This window comes from Delphinus delphis, chromosome 13, assembly GCF_949987515.2.
Source record: "Delphinus delphis chromosome 13, mDelDel1.2, whole genome shotgun sequence".
Lineage (NCBI taxonomy): Eukaryota > Metazoa > Chordata > Mammalia > Artiodactyla > Delphinidae > Delphinus > Delphinus delphis.
This window is the reverse complement of record NC_082695.1, coordinates 34,977,217-34,988,818: the sequence shown is the minus strand read 5'-3', so window position 1 is coordinate 34,988,818 and position 11,602 is coordinate 34,977,217. Positions and strand designations below refer to the sequence as shown.

General features: G+C 41.7%; 1 protein-coding gene and 1 pseudogene across 2 annotated transcripts in view; one reads left to right on the top strand and one right to left on the bottom strand.

The window, feature by feature from the left end:
• Positions 1 to 7,128: 7,128 nt before the first annotated feature.
• LOC132435737 (chromobox protein homolog 3 pseudogene) lies at positions 7,129 to 7,661 on the bottom strand (annotated as a pseudogene).
• Positions 7,662 to 10,796: 3,135 nt separating this feature from the next.
• SMCHD1 (structural maintenance of chromosomes flexible hinge domain containing 1) overlaps positions 10,797 to 11,602 on the top strand; it is a 128,928-nt gene continuing 128,122 nt past the window's right edge. For both annotated transcript variants that reach the window (XM_060028744.1, XM_060028743.1), the window contains exon 1: positions 10,797 to 11,308. In XM_060028744.1, coding sequence (XP_059884727.1) covers positions 11,132 to 11,308 — 177 coding nt within the window. In that variant the 5' untranslated portion in view covers positions 10,797 to 11,131. The remainder of the gene's footprint in view (positions 11,309 to 11,602) is intronic.

Genomic DNA, 11,602 nt, shown 5'->3' with positions numbered 1-11,602 from the left:
ACACCCAAATCCTGGAAATAATTAAAATGTCCATTGGTATGAAAATGGAAAAACTGTGGTGTATTCATATCAAGAAATGCTATATAGCAGTAAAAAAAAGAATGAAACACAGCTACACGTATCAACATGACTGAATCTCACAAATACGTTGAGCAAAAAGGAGTTGCAGAAGAATGTATAAATGTATATGCAATATTTTTATTTATAATATGGAATATATATTATTTAGTCTTTGTCCACTGTTCCTGTCACATAGTCCCCAAAACCTTGGAATTTCTTAAGTGATAAGAACGATAATGGTGTTTTTTGTTATTTATAACAAGCCCCTTTCAACTACATCTGAGTTTATGTTAACGAGGGGATTTTTGGAAAGCCTCAAAAGATGGGGGCTCGTTGCCAAGGGAACCAGCTGGGATTAGAAGGTTGGAACTTTCAGTCCTCCACTGTACCTCCCAGGAGGGCAGAAGAGCTGGATGTTGAATCAGTCACCAAAGGCCAGAGATTTATTTAATCAATCTTGCCTACATAGTGAAGCCTCCAAAAAAAAAAACCCAAAAGGCAGGATTTGGAGAGCTTCTGTGTTGATGAACACATAGAGGTTCTGGGAGAGCGGAAGCCCAAAGAGAGCAGGGAAGCTCTACAGCCATTCCCCATACCTCGCACGATACATCTCTTCCATCTAACTCTTCCTGATTTGTACCTTTTCTAATAAACCTGTAAACTAGTAAGTAAATTGTGTTCTTGAGTTCTGTGAGCTTCTCTAAAGGATTAATTGAAACTGCAAAGAGGGTCATGGGACCCTCTGACTTATAGCCATTGGGTTAGAAGCACAGGTAACAACCTGGACTTGTGATTGGGCATCTGAAGTAGGGAAGGGGGCAGTCCTGTAGGACTGAACCCTTAACCTGTGGGATCTGACACTTTCTCTAGGTAGATAGTGTCAGAATTGAATTAAACTGTAGGATGCCCACCTGGTGTCACAGATTGTTTGATGTGTGGAAAACCTACACATCTGGGGTCAGAAGTGAGATAGTGTTGTGGTAGAATATTGAGAGCAGGGACTTCCCTGGAGGTCCAGCGGTTAAGGCTCTGTGCTTCCAATGCAGGGGGAGCTGGTTCAATCCCTGTTCAGGGAACTAAGATCCCACTTGTGTGGCTCGGCCAAAAATAAATAAATAAAATAAAATAAAAAGAATATTGAGAGCAGAGGACACACACACAGCAGGAGCATATTGTTTTTCTTTTATGGTATATAAATTCAAAAACATTAAAAAACCAAAGAATCTATTATAAACAGAAGGAAAAAAATACCTACACATTTCAGAATAGAGATTACCTCAGTAGTAGAGAGATGACATTTTGGGAGAGGTACACTGGGGCCTTCAAAGTAGCAGGAATACTCTTTTTCTTAAGTTGGGTGGTGGCTACACGTGTGTTTGTCTTTTAACAGACATCTAGATTATATATACTCTTTCATATATATGAAGTAAATATAAAAATGTAAAAACTTCCCTGGTGGTGCAGTGGTTAAGAATCTGCCTGCCAATGCAAGGGACACAGGTTCGATCCCTGGTCTGGGAAGATCCCACGTGCTGCCAGATTGAACAAGAAAATGTAAAGTCCTTGTAGAAGTACTGGCAGTTGAAGAGCTCAATAAGTGCTAAGTATTATTTTTTGTATATAAAGAAAAAATTCAACTGCATGGATTTTTGAAGGAAAAATAATCAGTGTTTTATAACCAAAAAGTGAAAACACAAACAGTTAATTTTTAAAATTTAAGATGTTTTTTCAAAGTTAGTTCCTTAGATGACATGGAAATTAAAGTTAATGCATCAGGAGAAAGTTGGTAAAGGCCTATGTGGCTAGAGGTATATCTTGAGATATTAACATATTCTAACTTTTTTTTTTCTTCTTTTATTTTCCTTCAACCAACCACAACCAACTCCCTACATTAATTCAAGAAAATAGCAGGCTCTGTGCTTTCTTGCCCCAGGAGAACTTTGATACAGACTATTACTCTTGTAGCCCCCAAAGGACCAAGTTTCCCATATTCCAGATTGTGCCATAGTCCTTTGTACCATCAGTCCAGGATGGCCCTGTGACCTGCCTTAACCAACAGAGTATGGCAGAAGGAATGCTGTTCCAATTCAAGTCCTAAAATTTAAGGTCTACAAGCTTCCACTTTTGTTTGTGCTCTAGGGGAAGCCAGCCCCCACGTAAGAAGTCTGACTACCCCTCTGTGAGAATCCCAACTTAGCCATGAGGAGAGGCATGGGACAGAGGCAACAGCCCAAGCAGAGATCCTGGCCAGCAACCAGCAGCAAATTGCCAACCCTGTGAGTGAGGTGTCTGGGAAGTGACTCCTCTAAAAACTGCCCAGGCTGATACCATGTGGACCAGGTTCCACCAAGCCCTGCCCAAACCGTGAGCAAATAAAGAGAATGACTGTTTTGAGCCACTGGGTTTTCAGGTAATTTGTTATACAGCAATGGATAACTGAAACGGGTTGCAGAGTAGAAAGGATACTTTCCCCAGGGAATTTTTTTTTTTCCTAAAAACTTAAATTCTTAGGAGAATTCAGAGGGTTTTGGAGAAGGGATAGAGAAAAGGACTTTGGAGATGAGAAAAGGACTTAGAGGCATTGATAAAGTACCTTGAAGAAGGATGAAGAGAGAAGAATTTTCTCCAGATTAAAAAAGATTCCTTTAGGCTGGTAGGAAGAGATGGTCCTCCCTACTCCCCTAAATAGCTATACAGTACATTTTAGGGAGTTAGGATCAAAAGAAGGCTTGCAAGTGATTCCCCCATCCCAAGTGGCACAAAATCAACAGGAAGCCACCGGATCTAAAGAGGGTATATAGACAAGGGTGAGCCTCTTCCGCTACCACCCAGAGCTTGGAACTTGTTAAAACTGGAAACAGGGACTTCCTGGCAGTCTAGTGGTTAAGACTCCGTGCTTCCACTGCAGGGGCACGGGTTTGACCCCTGGATGGGGAACTAAGACCCCGCATGCCCTGTGAAGCGGCCAAACAAACAAAAAAACTGGAAACAGAAGGAGCCCCTAAATGTTCTCTACCAGTCTGGTAGATTGGGGCTCAGAGTCATAAACTGTATTACAGAAAGTGTTTTAGCTTGCAAAGTCTGAACTCATGTCACTAAAATTGTCCTTACATTTTCAGAAAGAAATATACTTAAAAAATAAATTTGAGAAAATAGGAGTATTTAAAAACTCACTTTCCGCGCCCTTTATTTTTATTTTGGGGGAATTTAGTCTCATCAGCAAATCTTAACAAGATTTCTTTCCCCCCCTCTGCTTTCTGCCAACTATGTTATATCTGTAATACTTTTTCAAACTGGTTTCATCACAGTACACATATAGCAATGCTATCCTCCAGATCAGCAGGGATTTCTGTAAGCTTCCCTTTGTTATGGGAGGGAACCACTCAGGGGCTTGACCACGTGACTAGTTTGGGTCAATGAGATCAGTAAACGTGATGCAAGTGGAACTTTGATAGGCACTTGCATATTGGAGCTTTTTCTATTGAAGTTCTGTGACAGCTAAATAGGAAACCAAGCAATCCTATTAGAGATGACTAATAGAGGAACGTGAGCTTCACTTCTCAACAGCCTCAGCTAACTGCCAGCCATGTGAGTGAGACCATCACAGACCATGCAGCCCCAGTCAAGCGGCCAGGTGACTGCTGCTTGTGACCTTAAGTGAGCACAGCAGAACTGCCCAAGTTCTTGCTCAGTCCAAGTTACAGAAACCTGAGCAAATAAATGGTTCCTATTTGAGCTATTGTACTAAGTTTTTTTTTTTAATGTGAAACTATTTATTGACCACTGTCCACCAATATTTACAGTATAATAAGCAATATACAGTTGGATAACATTCTGATTAATACAAAATTAGTTTTTCCTGATTTCTGCTGAACCAGTAACACATATACTGAAAAGAACGAGCCTACATGTAAGGGATGGTTGGGTAAAGAAAAAACATGCAGATGACTAGTTGAGATTGCAAAAGTTTGTCACTCGTTTATCCTACTGGGTCCAACATCTCTAATCATCTGATTAGTTTCATGAGCAAACAGTCCATGACTCATGATCTTTTAGTTAATGTAACATAAGGATTTCAAATTTTCATAAAGGAATGGTTCTCTAGAAGGAACTTTAAATGCCCATTAAAGCCTTGTTTGGCTAATTAAACACACCAGTATTTGTTTAGTTTCCTAAGCAGTGGGGAGGTTGTTGGTAGTGATAAAATTTTTCCTTTCAGGGAGTTTTACAAATAAACTGTTGCATTTATATGACTATAGATATAGATAGGAATTCTGATAAGACTGCTTTAAATTGTCCAATTTAAATTGCTTACATTATATTTAAATTATCCAATTTAAATTGTTTATATTTAAATTGACCAACTAATTACAGAATCATCTATTTGAGTTGTTTTGGTTTCATCACCTTTGGTGGACCCTCATTTCAACAAACATATTCTTTTAGGAAAGGCTTGTTTCCTTTCCATAAGTACGCATTAATTTTTTTCACACACACACACACACACACACACACACACACACACTGTATTTTATTTTTACAAGAGGTAAATAAACTGACACCAAGCATTGTAAATGGATGACCACAACAAAAGCAACAATGATTGCAATTACCAAACACGAAACACACTCATACTATGTCATAATATTGACATTCAGTCCAGTAATCCTCCACTGCAAAAGCTCCTTTACATTGCAGTGAAAATTGATTTGTGTATTTTTTGCCTCTGAGTCCTTGTGGGATTTTTTTTTTATTCAAACAGAAAGTCACAGAAATTAGAATCATTCTCATCAGTTCACTCAGTCCCATGTAATTAATTTTTTTTCATCTTGATCTTTTGTTAGCATTTTATGAATTCATCAGTTTTCCATTAGAGTTCTGAAAATGCTTATTCATTCAGTTCAGCCGTATAGTCAGTTACCAGAAACCTGTACTTGTCAGTCTTTTCCATGAATTCCTTGAAGATGAAACCCTTTTATAGGAATATATTTGCAAAAGCATCAGAGTACACCCAGAACTGTCTGCAAATGACAAAAGACCTAAAAATGACCACGGTTAAAGATTTGATGAAAGTTCATAATAATGCAATTGACAAGGAAATTTAGTTATTTCTGAGATATACATTTTAAAGTAATAACTAGAATTATGACTTATAACATTATACCAGAACATATAAGATTTTTAGAAATTTCATGTAATGTATGAAACATTTATATTAACATATTTCCATACAAATAACCCAAAGAAAGTTTAGTATTAGTTGTTTTTTTGTTTGTTTGTTTGTTTGTTTATACTGCAGGTTCTTATTAGTCATCAATTTTTTACACATCAGTGTATACATGTCAATCCCAATCACCCAATTCAGCACACCACCATCCCCACCCCACCGCGGTTTTCCCCCCTTGGCGTCCATACATTTGTTCTCTACATCTGTAGAGACACATCTGTGTCTCTACACCTGAGACACATCTGTGTCTCAACTTCTGCCCTGCAAACTGGTTCATCTGTACCATTTTTCTAGGTTCCACATACATGCGTTAATATACAATATTTGTTTTTCTCTTTCTGACTTACTTCACTCTGTATGACAGCCTCTAGATCCATCCACGTCTCTACAAAGGACCCAATTTCGTTCCTTTTTATGGCTGAGTAATATTCCATTGTATATATGTACCACATCTTCTTTATTCATTCGTCTGTCAATGGGCATTTAGGTTGCTTCCATGACCTGGCTATTGTAAATAGGGCTACAGTGAACATTGGGGTGCATGTGTCTTTTTGAATTATGGTTTTCTCTGTGTATATGCCCAGTAGTGGGATTGCTGGATCATATGGTACTTCTATTTTTAGTTTTTTAAGGAAACTCCATACCGTTCTTCATAGTGACTGTATCAATTTACATTCCCACCAACAGCACAAGAGGGTTCCCTTTTCTCCGCACCCTCTCCAGCATTTGTTGTTTGTAGATTTTCTGATGATGCCCATTCTAACTGGTGTGAGGTGATACCTCATTGTAGTTTTGATTTGCATTTCTCTAATAATTAGTGATGTTGAGCAGCTTTTCATGTGCTTCTTGGCCATCTGTATGTCTTCTTTGGAGAAATGTTTATTTAGATCTTCTGCCCATTTTGTGATTGGGTTGTTTGTTTCTTTAATATTGAGCTGCATGAGCTGTCTATATATTTTGGAGATTAATCCTTTGTCCGTTGATTCGTTTGCAAATATTTTCTCCCATTCTGAGGGTTGTCTTTTCATCTTGTTTATGGTTTCCTTTGCTGTGCAAAAGCTTTTAAGTTTCATTAGGTCCCACTTGTTTATTTTTGTTTTTATTTCCATTACTCTAGGAGGTGGATCAAAAGAGATCTTGCTGTGATTTATGTCAAAGAATGTTCTTCCTATGTTTTCCTCTAAGAGTTTTATAGTGTCTGGTCTTACATTTAGGTCTCGAATCCATTTTGAGTTTATTTTTGTGTATGGTGTTAGGGACATCTGTTTGATTTGAAAGGTTATGGCTTCAGGAAAATTTCAGTTTAGCTTGAGGTGATCTCTTTTCTAGGTTGCTCAGAATGATGGCATCCCAGAAACAACACGCACTTACTCACGGTTGTGAAAAAATGCCTTTTTTGTTTTGGTGAATGTAAAAAAAAAAAAAAACCCAAAACCCAACAACAAGCATTTAAGTATGTATTTATGTATACAGATAAAAACAAATAAACCCAGAATGGTCCTTGGGCATTATAGGTTAAAAATAATAAATGGAAATTCTGATTGAGTAATGACTATGGAAATTTTTTCTAACATTTTAGAAAAGCTGTTCTCTAATGCAGAGAAAATAATAAACCATGGTATCAAACGTTCTGTTCTGATAAATGAAGCAACTACAGAAAGTTTTATTTATTCAAAGTAAACAGTGCTTTTGACAGAAAAAAATAAAAACTAGAACAACTCAACAATTCCCTTAATACTACTCAAAATGAACACATCAAACTTGATTTTCATTAGAATGTAGTTATTTTTCATACTAATAAGTCATAAACCAAGACCAGATTTTTGTATGTATGTAAACAATTATTGATCATCTTCTGGACAAGAATGCCAAGTTTGTCTCCCTTTGTAAAAAGCAATTAAAATTTGACAACACTTCATGTTTGCCTCTTCTACAGCATCGAGTCTGCTTCATCTGCATCTTTCCATTTCATGAGAAATATTAATTATCCACTGCTGTATGTAACACAGTTATTTGCTCAGGATCAAGACCACTGGCAAAGCATCTTGGCAAAGCAGAATCTCTTTTCTTCTTTGATTTCCTGTCATCAGATTCACTGTCAGATAAAGATTTTACTTTTGTGCCATCTTTTTCTTTACCAGCTTTTTCAGAAATAAGAAATACTTTAACTTTGAATGATCCGAATTTTCTTCCAGTTTTCAAGTATTGTTAGCACCTGTAAATCTCTTCTGCTGAAGGATATACACCACCTTCCCATTCACTACACATCAGTCCAATATTTCTTCCATCACAGAACCTTCAGGCTCTACCTCTTTGACTCATTTTACTCTTTTCTATTCTGTTTCTTTCCCATTTTTTGCAACACAGTTTTATTGGAGGAGTTTTTAAATTGTGGAGTTGAAGAGCTGTTATTCACTCTCTCCCAGGAGGAGGGCAGTGAGGAGTTGTACAAGAGGCCACTAAGTTTGGGGGTATGTTGTTTTGCAGCAAGAGATAACTGATACGTGGATACTTAAATATTTATACTCTATACGATAAGATGGCTAATAAAAAGAAAAATTACTAGTCAATTAAAGAGAACTAATTGTGGCACTGGGTCATTTCAAACTCTTATTTATTTGTGATGAAAATTAAAGGACAAACATCATCAATAAAAAAACCAAGGACCTACCGTACAGCACGGAGAACTATATTCAATATCTTGAAATAACCTATAATGAAAAACAATCTGAAAAAGAATATATATATCAATATGTATAACTGAATCACTTTGCTGTACACCTGAAACTAACACAACATTGTAAATTAACTATACTTTAATTAAAAAAAACAAACATCATCTTTCTTTGCTGAAAAAGTTATCTGGGGAGTTTCTCTCTGAGAACAAAAGTTGACTGGCAAATGTCTCAGACTGCCAAACTGCCACAGAAGACAGTGATTCAGAGTTGACCTCTCAAGAAGATACATATCTGTGTTTCCACCAATAGTTGCCTGTAATATTGTAGTACACTCCTCTGGCAGCATTTTGTATCTCTCCTCAGTGAGATTATCTTTAAATCTCTTCTAAAGACATACAAAGAGTTTCTGTTTGTACCCATGCATTTGCATAATTTAGTATTATAGAGAAATGAGAAATTGTCCTGATGATGAACTTCTAGCTCTAGTCCCAATTTGATGAAATAGGCAATTCATTTCACTCATTAAGATATGAAAAACTTTTTTTTGTCATTTAAATCAAACACCATTATATAATGGACTATAACAAAAAGTTCCCTTGAATTTGAAAGGTAAAATGCGAGAGGTCAAAGAAATCCCACAGGAGTCGGGGTTACTTTGGTCTCAGCTTTCCCTCATATCTCCCTTCAGGAACATGAATGGCGTTTGGCCACATCTGGCCTCTTCCCAGTTTTATCTTCCACCATCTACTGTTCCATTCTCCCCACTTCCAGCCCTTATTATTTATGCACCTCCCAAACACATGCCTTCACACTTTTGTTCCAACTGGGTGTTCCACCTTTAATACCTTATATGTCTAGCCAAACACACACACACACACACACACACACACACACACGCTACAATTCTGGAGCATCTTTATTTGGACAAGCAAATCTAGGTTTCTAACATACGCCAATGATTAGTCTATCCATGTAATTAACCATGAAGGTTTTGGCAAACCTAGTAAAACGGAAAATATACTTTATCACCCAAACTTCTGAAGAATCAAAAAAATCCCCCAGTCTTGATGAATTTACGTGTCACTCTCAAGCACAAAATATTCACTAAATATTTTAAGACCTGGAGAGTAAATGACTAAACCTAGTCGTCTAACAATGACAATATTATTTGTTGTTGAGTTAGGGCACTACAGGCCAGGATAAGGATATTTAATGAAGCGCAATAAAGGCTGTTACTGAAAGCGTAGTGCACGTTAAGTCCTTTGTGAACATCGTTTAACTTATTCCTAACAACTCTGTGGCATAGGCATGCTCGTGCACGATTCTCAGCCGCGTGTTGGCGGTGGCGGAGGGGAGCCATGTGCATCACATGAAAAGCTGCTCAACATCACTAATTATTAGAGAAATGCAAATCAAAACTATAATGAGGTATCACCTCACACTGGTCAGAATGGGCATCATCAGAAAATCTACAAACAACAAATGCTGGAGAGGGTGTGGAGGAAAGGGAGCCCTCTTGCACTGTTGGTGGGAATGTAAATTGATAACAGCCACTATGGAGAAAGTATGGAGGTTCCTTAAAAAACTAAAAATAGAACTACCATGCACCCAGCAATCTATTGGGCATACACCCGGAGAAAACCATAATTCAAAAAGACACATGCACCCCAATGTTCATTGCAGCACTATTTACAATAACCAGGTCATGGAAGCAACCTAAGTGTCCATCGAAAGATGAATGGATAAAGATGTGGCATATATAATGGAATAATAATCAGCCATAAAAAGGAGCAAAATTGGGTCATTTGAAGAGACGTGGATGGACCTAGAGACTGTCATACAGAGTGAAGTAAGTCAGAAAAAGAAAAACAAATATCGTATATTAACGCATATATGTGGAATCTAGAAAAATGGTACAGATGAGCCGGTTTGCAAGGCAGAAATAGAGACAGATGTAGAGAACAAACATATGTACACCAAGGGGGGAAATGCGAGGGGTGGTGGGATGAATTGGGAGATTGGGATTGACATGTATACACTAATATGTATGAAATAGATTAATAGAACCTCCTGTATTTAAAAAAAAAAAGCCCTTTGCGAACATTATTTAACTTATTCCTAACAACTCTGTGGCATAGGGTTGCTTGTGCACGACTCCCAGACGCGTGGTGGCGGCGGCGTTGGGTAGGCGTGTACATCGGGCAGATATGGTCGCCGGGACCCTTGGAGGCCGCGGTGACGTCACAGAACCTCGGTGGGGAGGTTCTCCGGGCCCCGCTTTGTCTCGGAGGTCCATGCCGCGGCCCACACATAACCACTAGGAAATGGGACTGAAAAAGCGGCTCAGGGTGTCTCGGCGTCGTTTTTTTCCGCGTGGGGACCCACGTGCTCGTGGCGGGGTCAGGTCCACACCGCGAGGCCCGCGGGCCTGGCGCTTCCCACCGCCGCGTTCACGCGACCTGGTCCTGAAGTCGCAGCCGTTGCCGCGGCGCCAGGAGCTCGAAGCCGGATAGGCTCGGTCGGGGTTATGGAGAGGCGGGAAGGTACCAGGACCCTCTGGGCCGGGAGAAAACAGTCCCTCGGAAGACTCCCCCCGCCGCTCGCGGGATACGCTCTCCCGCCTCGGATACCGGATCGCTCCCTCAGAGTGCCGCCGCCCGCTAGGGACCGCGCTTCCCTCCAACTTCGCGAGGGCGAAAGGGGCGGGCCCTGGGCAGCGGGCTCCGAAGGCCCGCCCCGGCCCGCGCGGATTGCCGGATTCGCCCCGCCTCCTGCGCGCCGCCGACGGCCCCTCTTTCTCCTGCGCCACAGCTACAGGCGGCGGGCCTGGTTGCGGGTAGCGTTGCGACCTCGCCTGGGCGGCAGCGGGCGCGGGACCAGGCCTTCCGAGGAGCGCGCCGCGCGCCCCCTCCTCTGCGGGAGCGGCGGGCCGCGGAAGTGACGTGGTGTACGGGTAGGAGCTCGTTCGAATCGGTTCCCGGGTGATCCTCGCGCCTGCGGCTGCTCGGCCGCCGCCGCCGCCAAGGGAGGAGCTGAGTGCGCCGGGGTAGAGGCCTTGTGCCGCCCCGGGGGCTGGAGCTGAAGGCGCCGCGCGGAGCCCGTACCTCGGCCTTTAGCGCGACGGCCGCAGGGGCCGGCGCTGCTGTTTTCTCTCCTCTTCCCCAATATGGCAGCGGCGGACGACGGCGGGCCCTCGGTGGGGACCGGAGAGGGCGACGGAGGCGACGGCTCCAGGACGGTGTACTTGTTTGACCGGCGCGAGAAGGAGTCGGAGCTCGGGGACCGGGCGCTGCAGGTCACGGAGCGCTCGGACTTTGCGGCGTTCCGCGCTTCAGTGTGTCAGGTACGCTAAGGAGGGATGCGCGGGTAGAGTTGAGGTTGGGAGAGTGACGAGAAGCCCAAGTTGCTCACTGGGGGCAATAAACCTGTCACTCGGACCCGGTCCTGCGGCTTTGGCTTCTCCCTCCCGGGTGCCCGCCATGCCTGAGAGGGGCGGCGAAGCCAGGGGCCGGTCCGGGCGCGGGCCTTGGAGTGCGGAGCCGGCGGTTGGTGGGCCTCCCTCTGCCCCGGCCCTGTTCCGGGGGTCGCGCCTCCCAGACTTTGGTACCGCGGGTTGCATGGGCCCGGGGCGACCTTA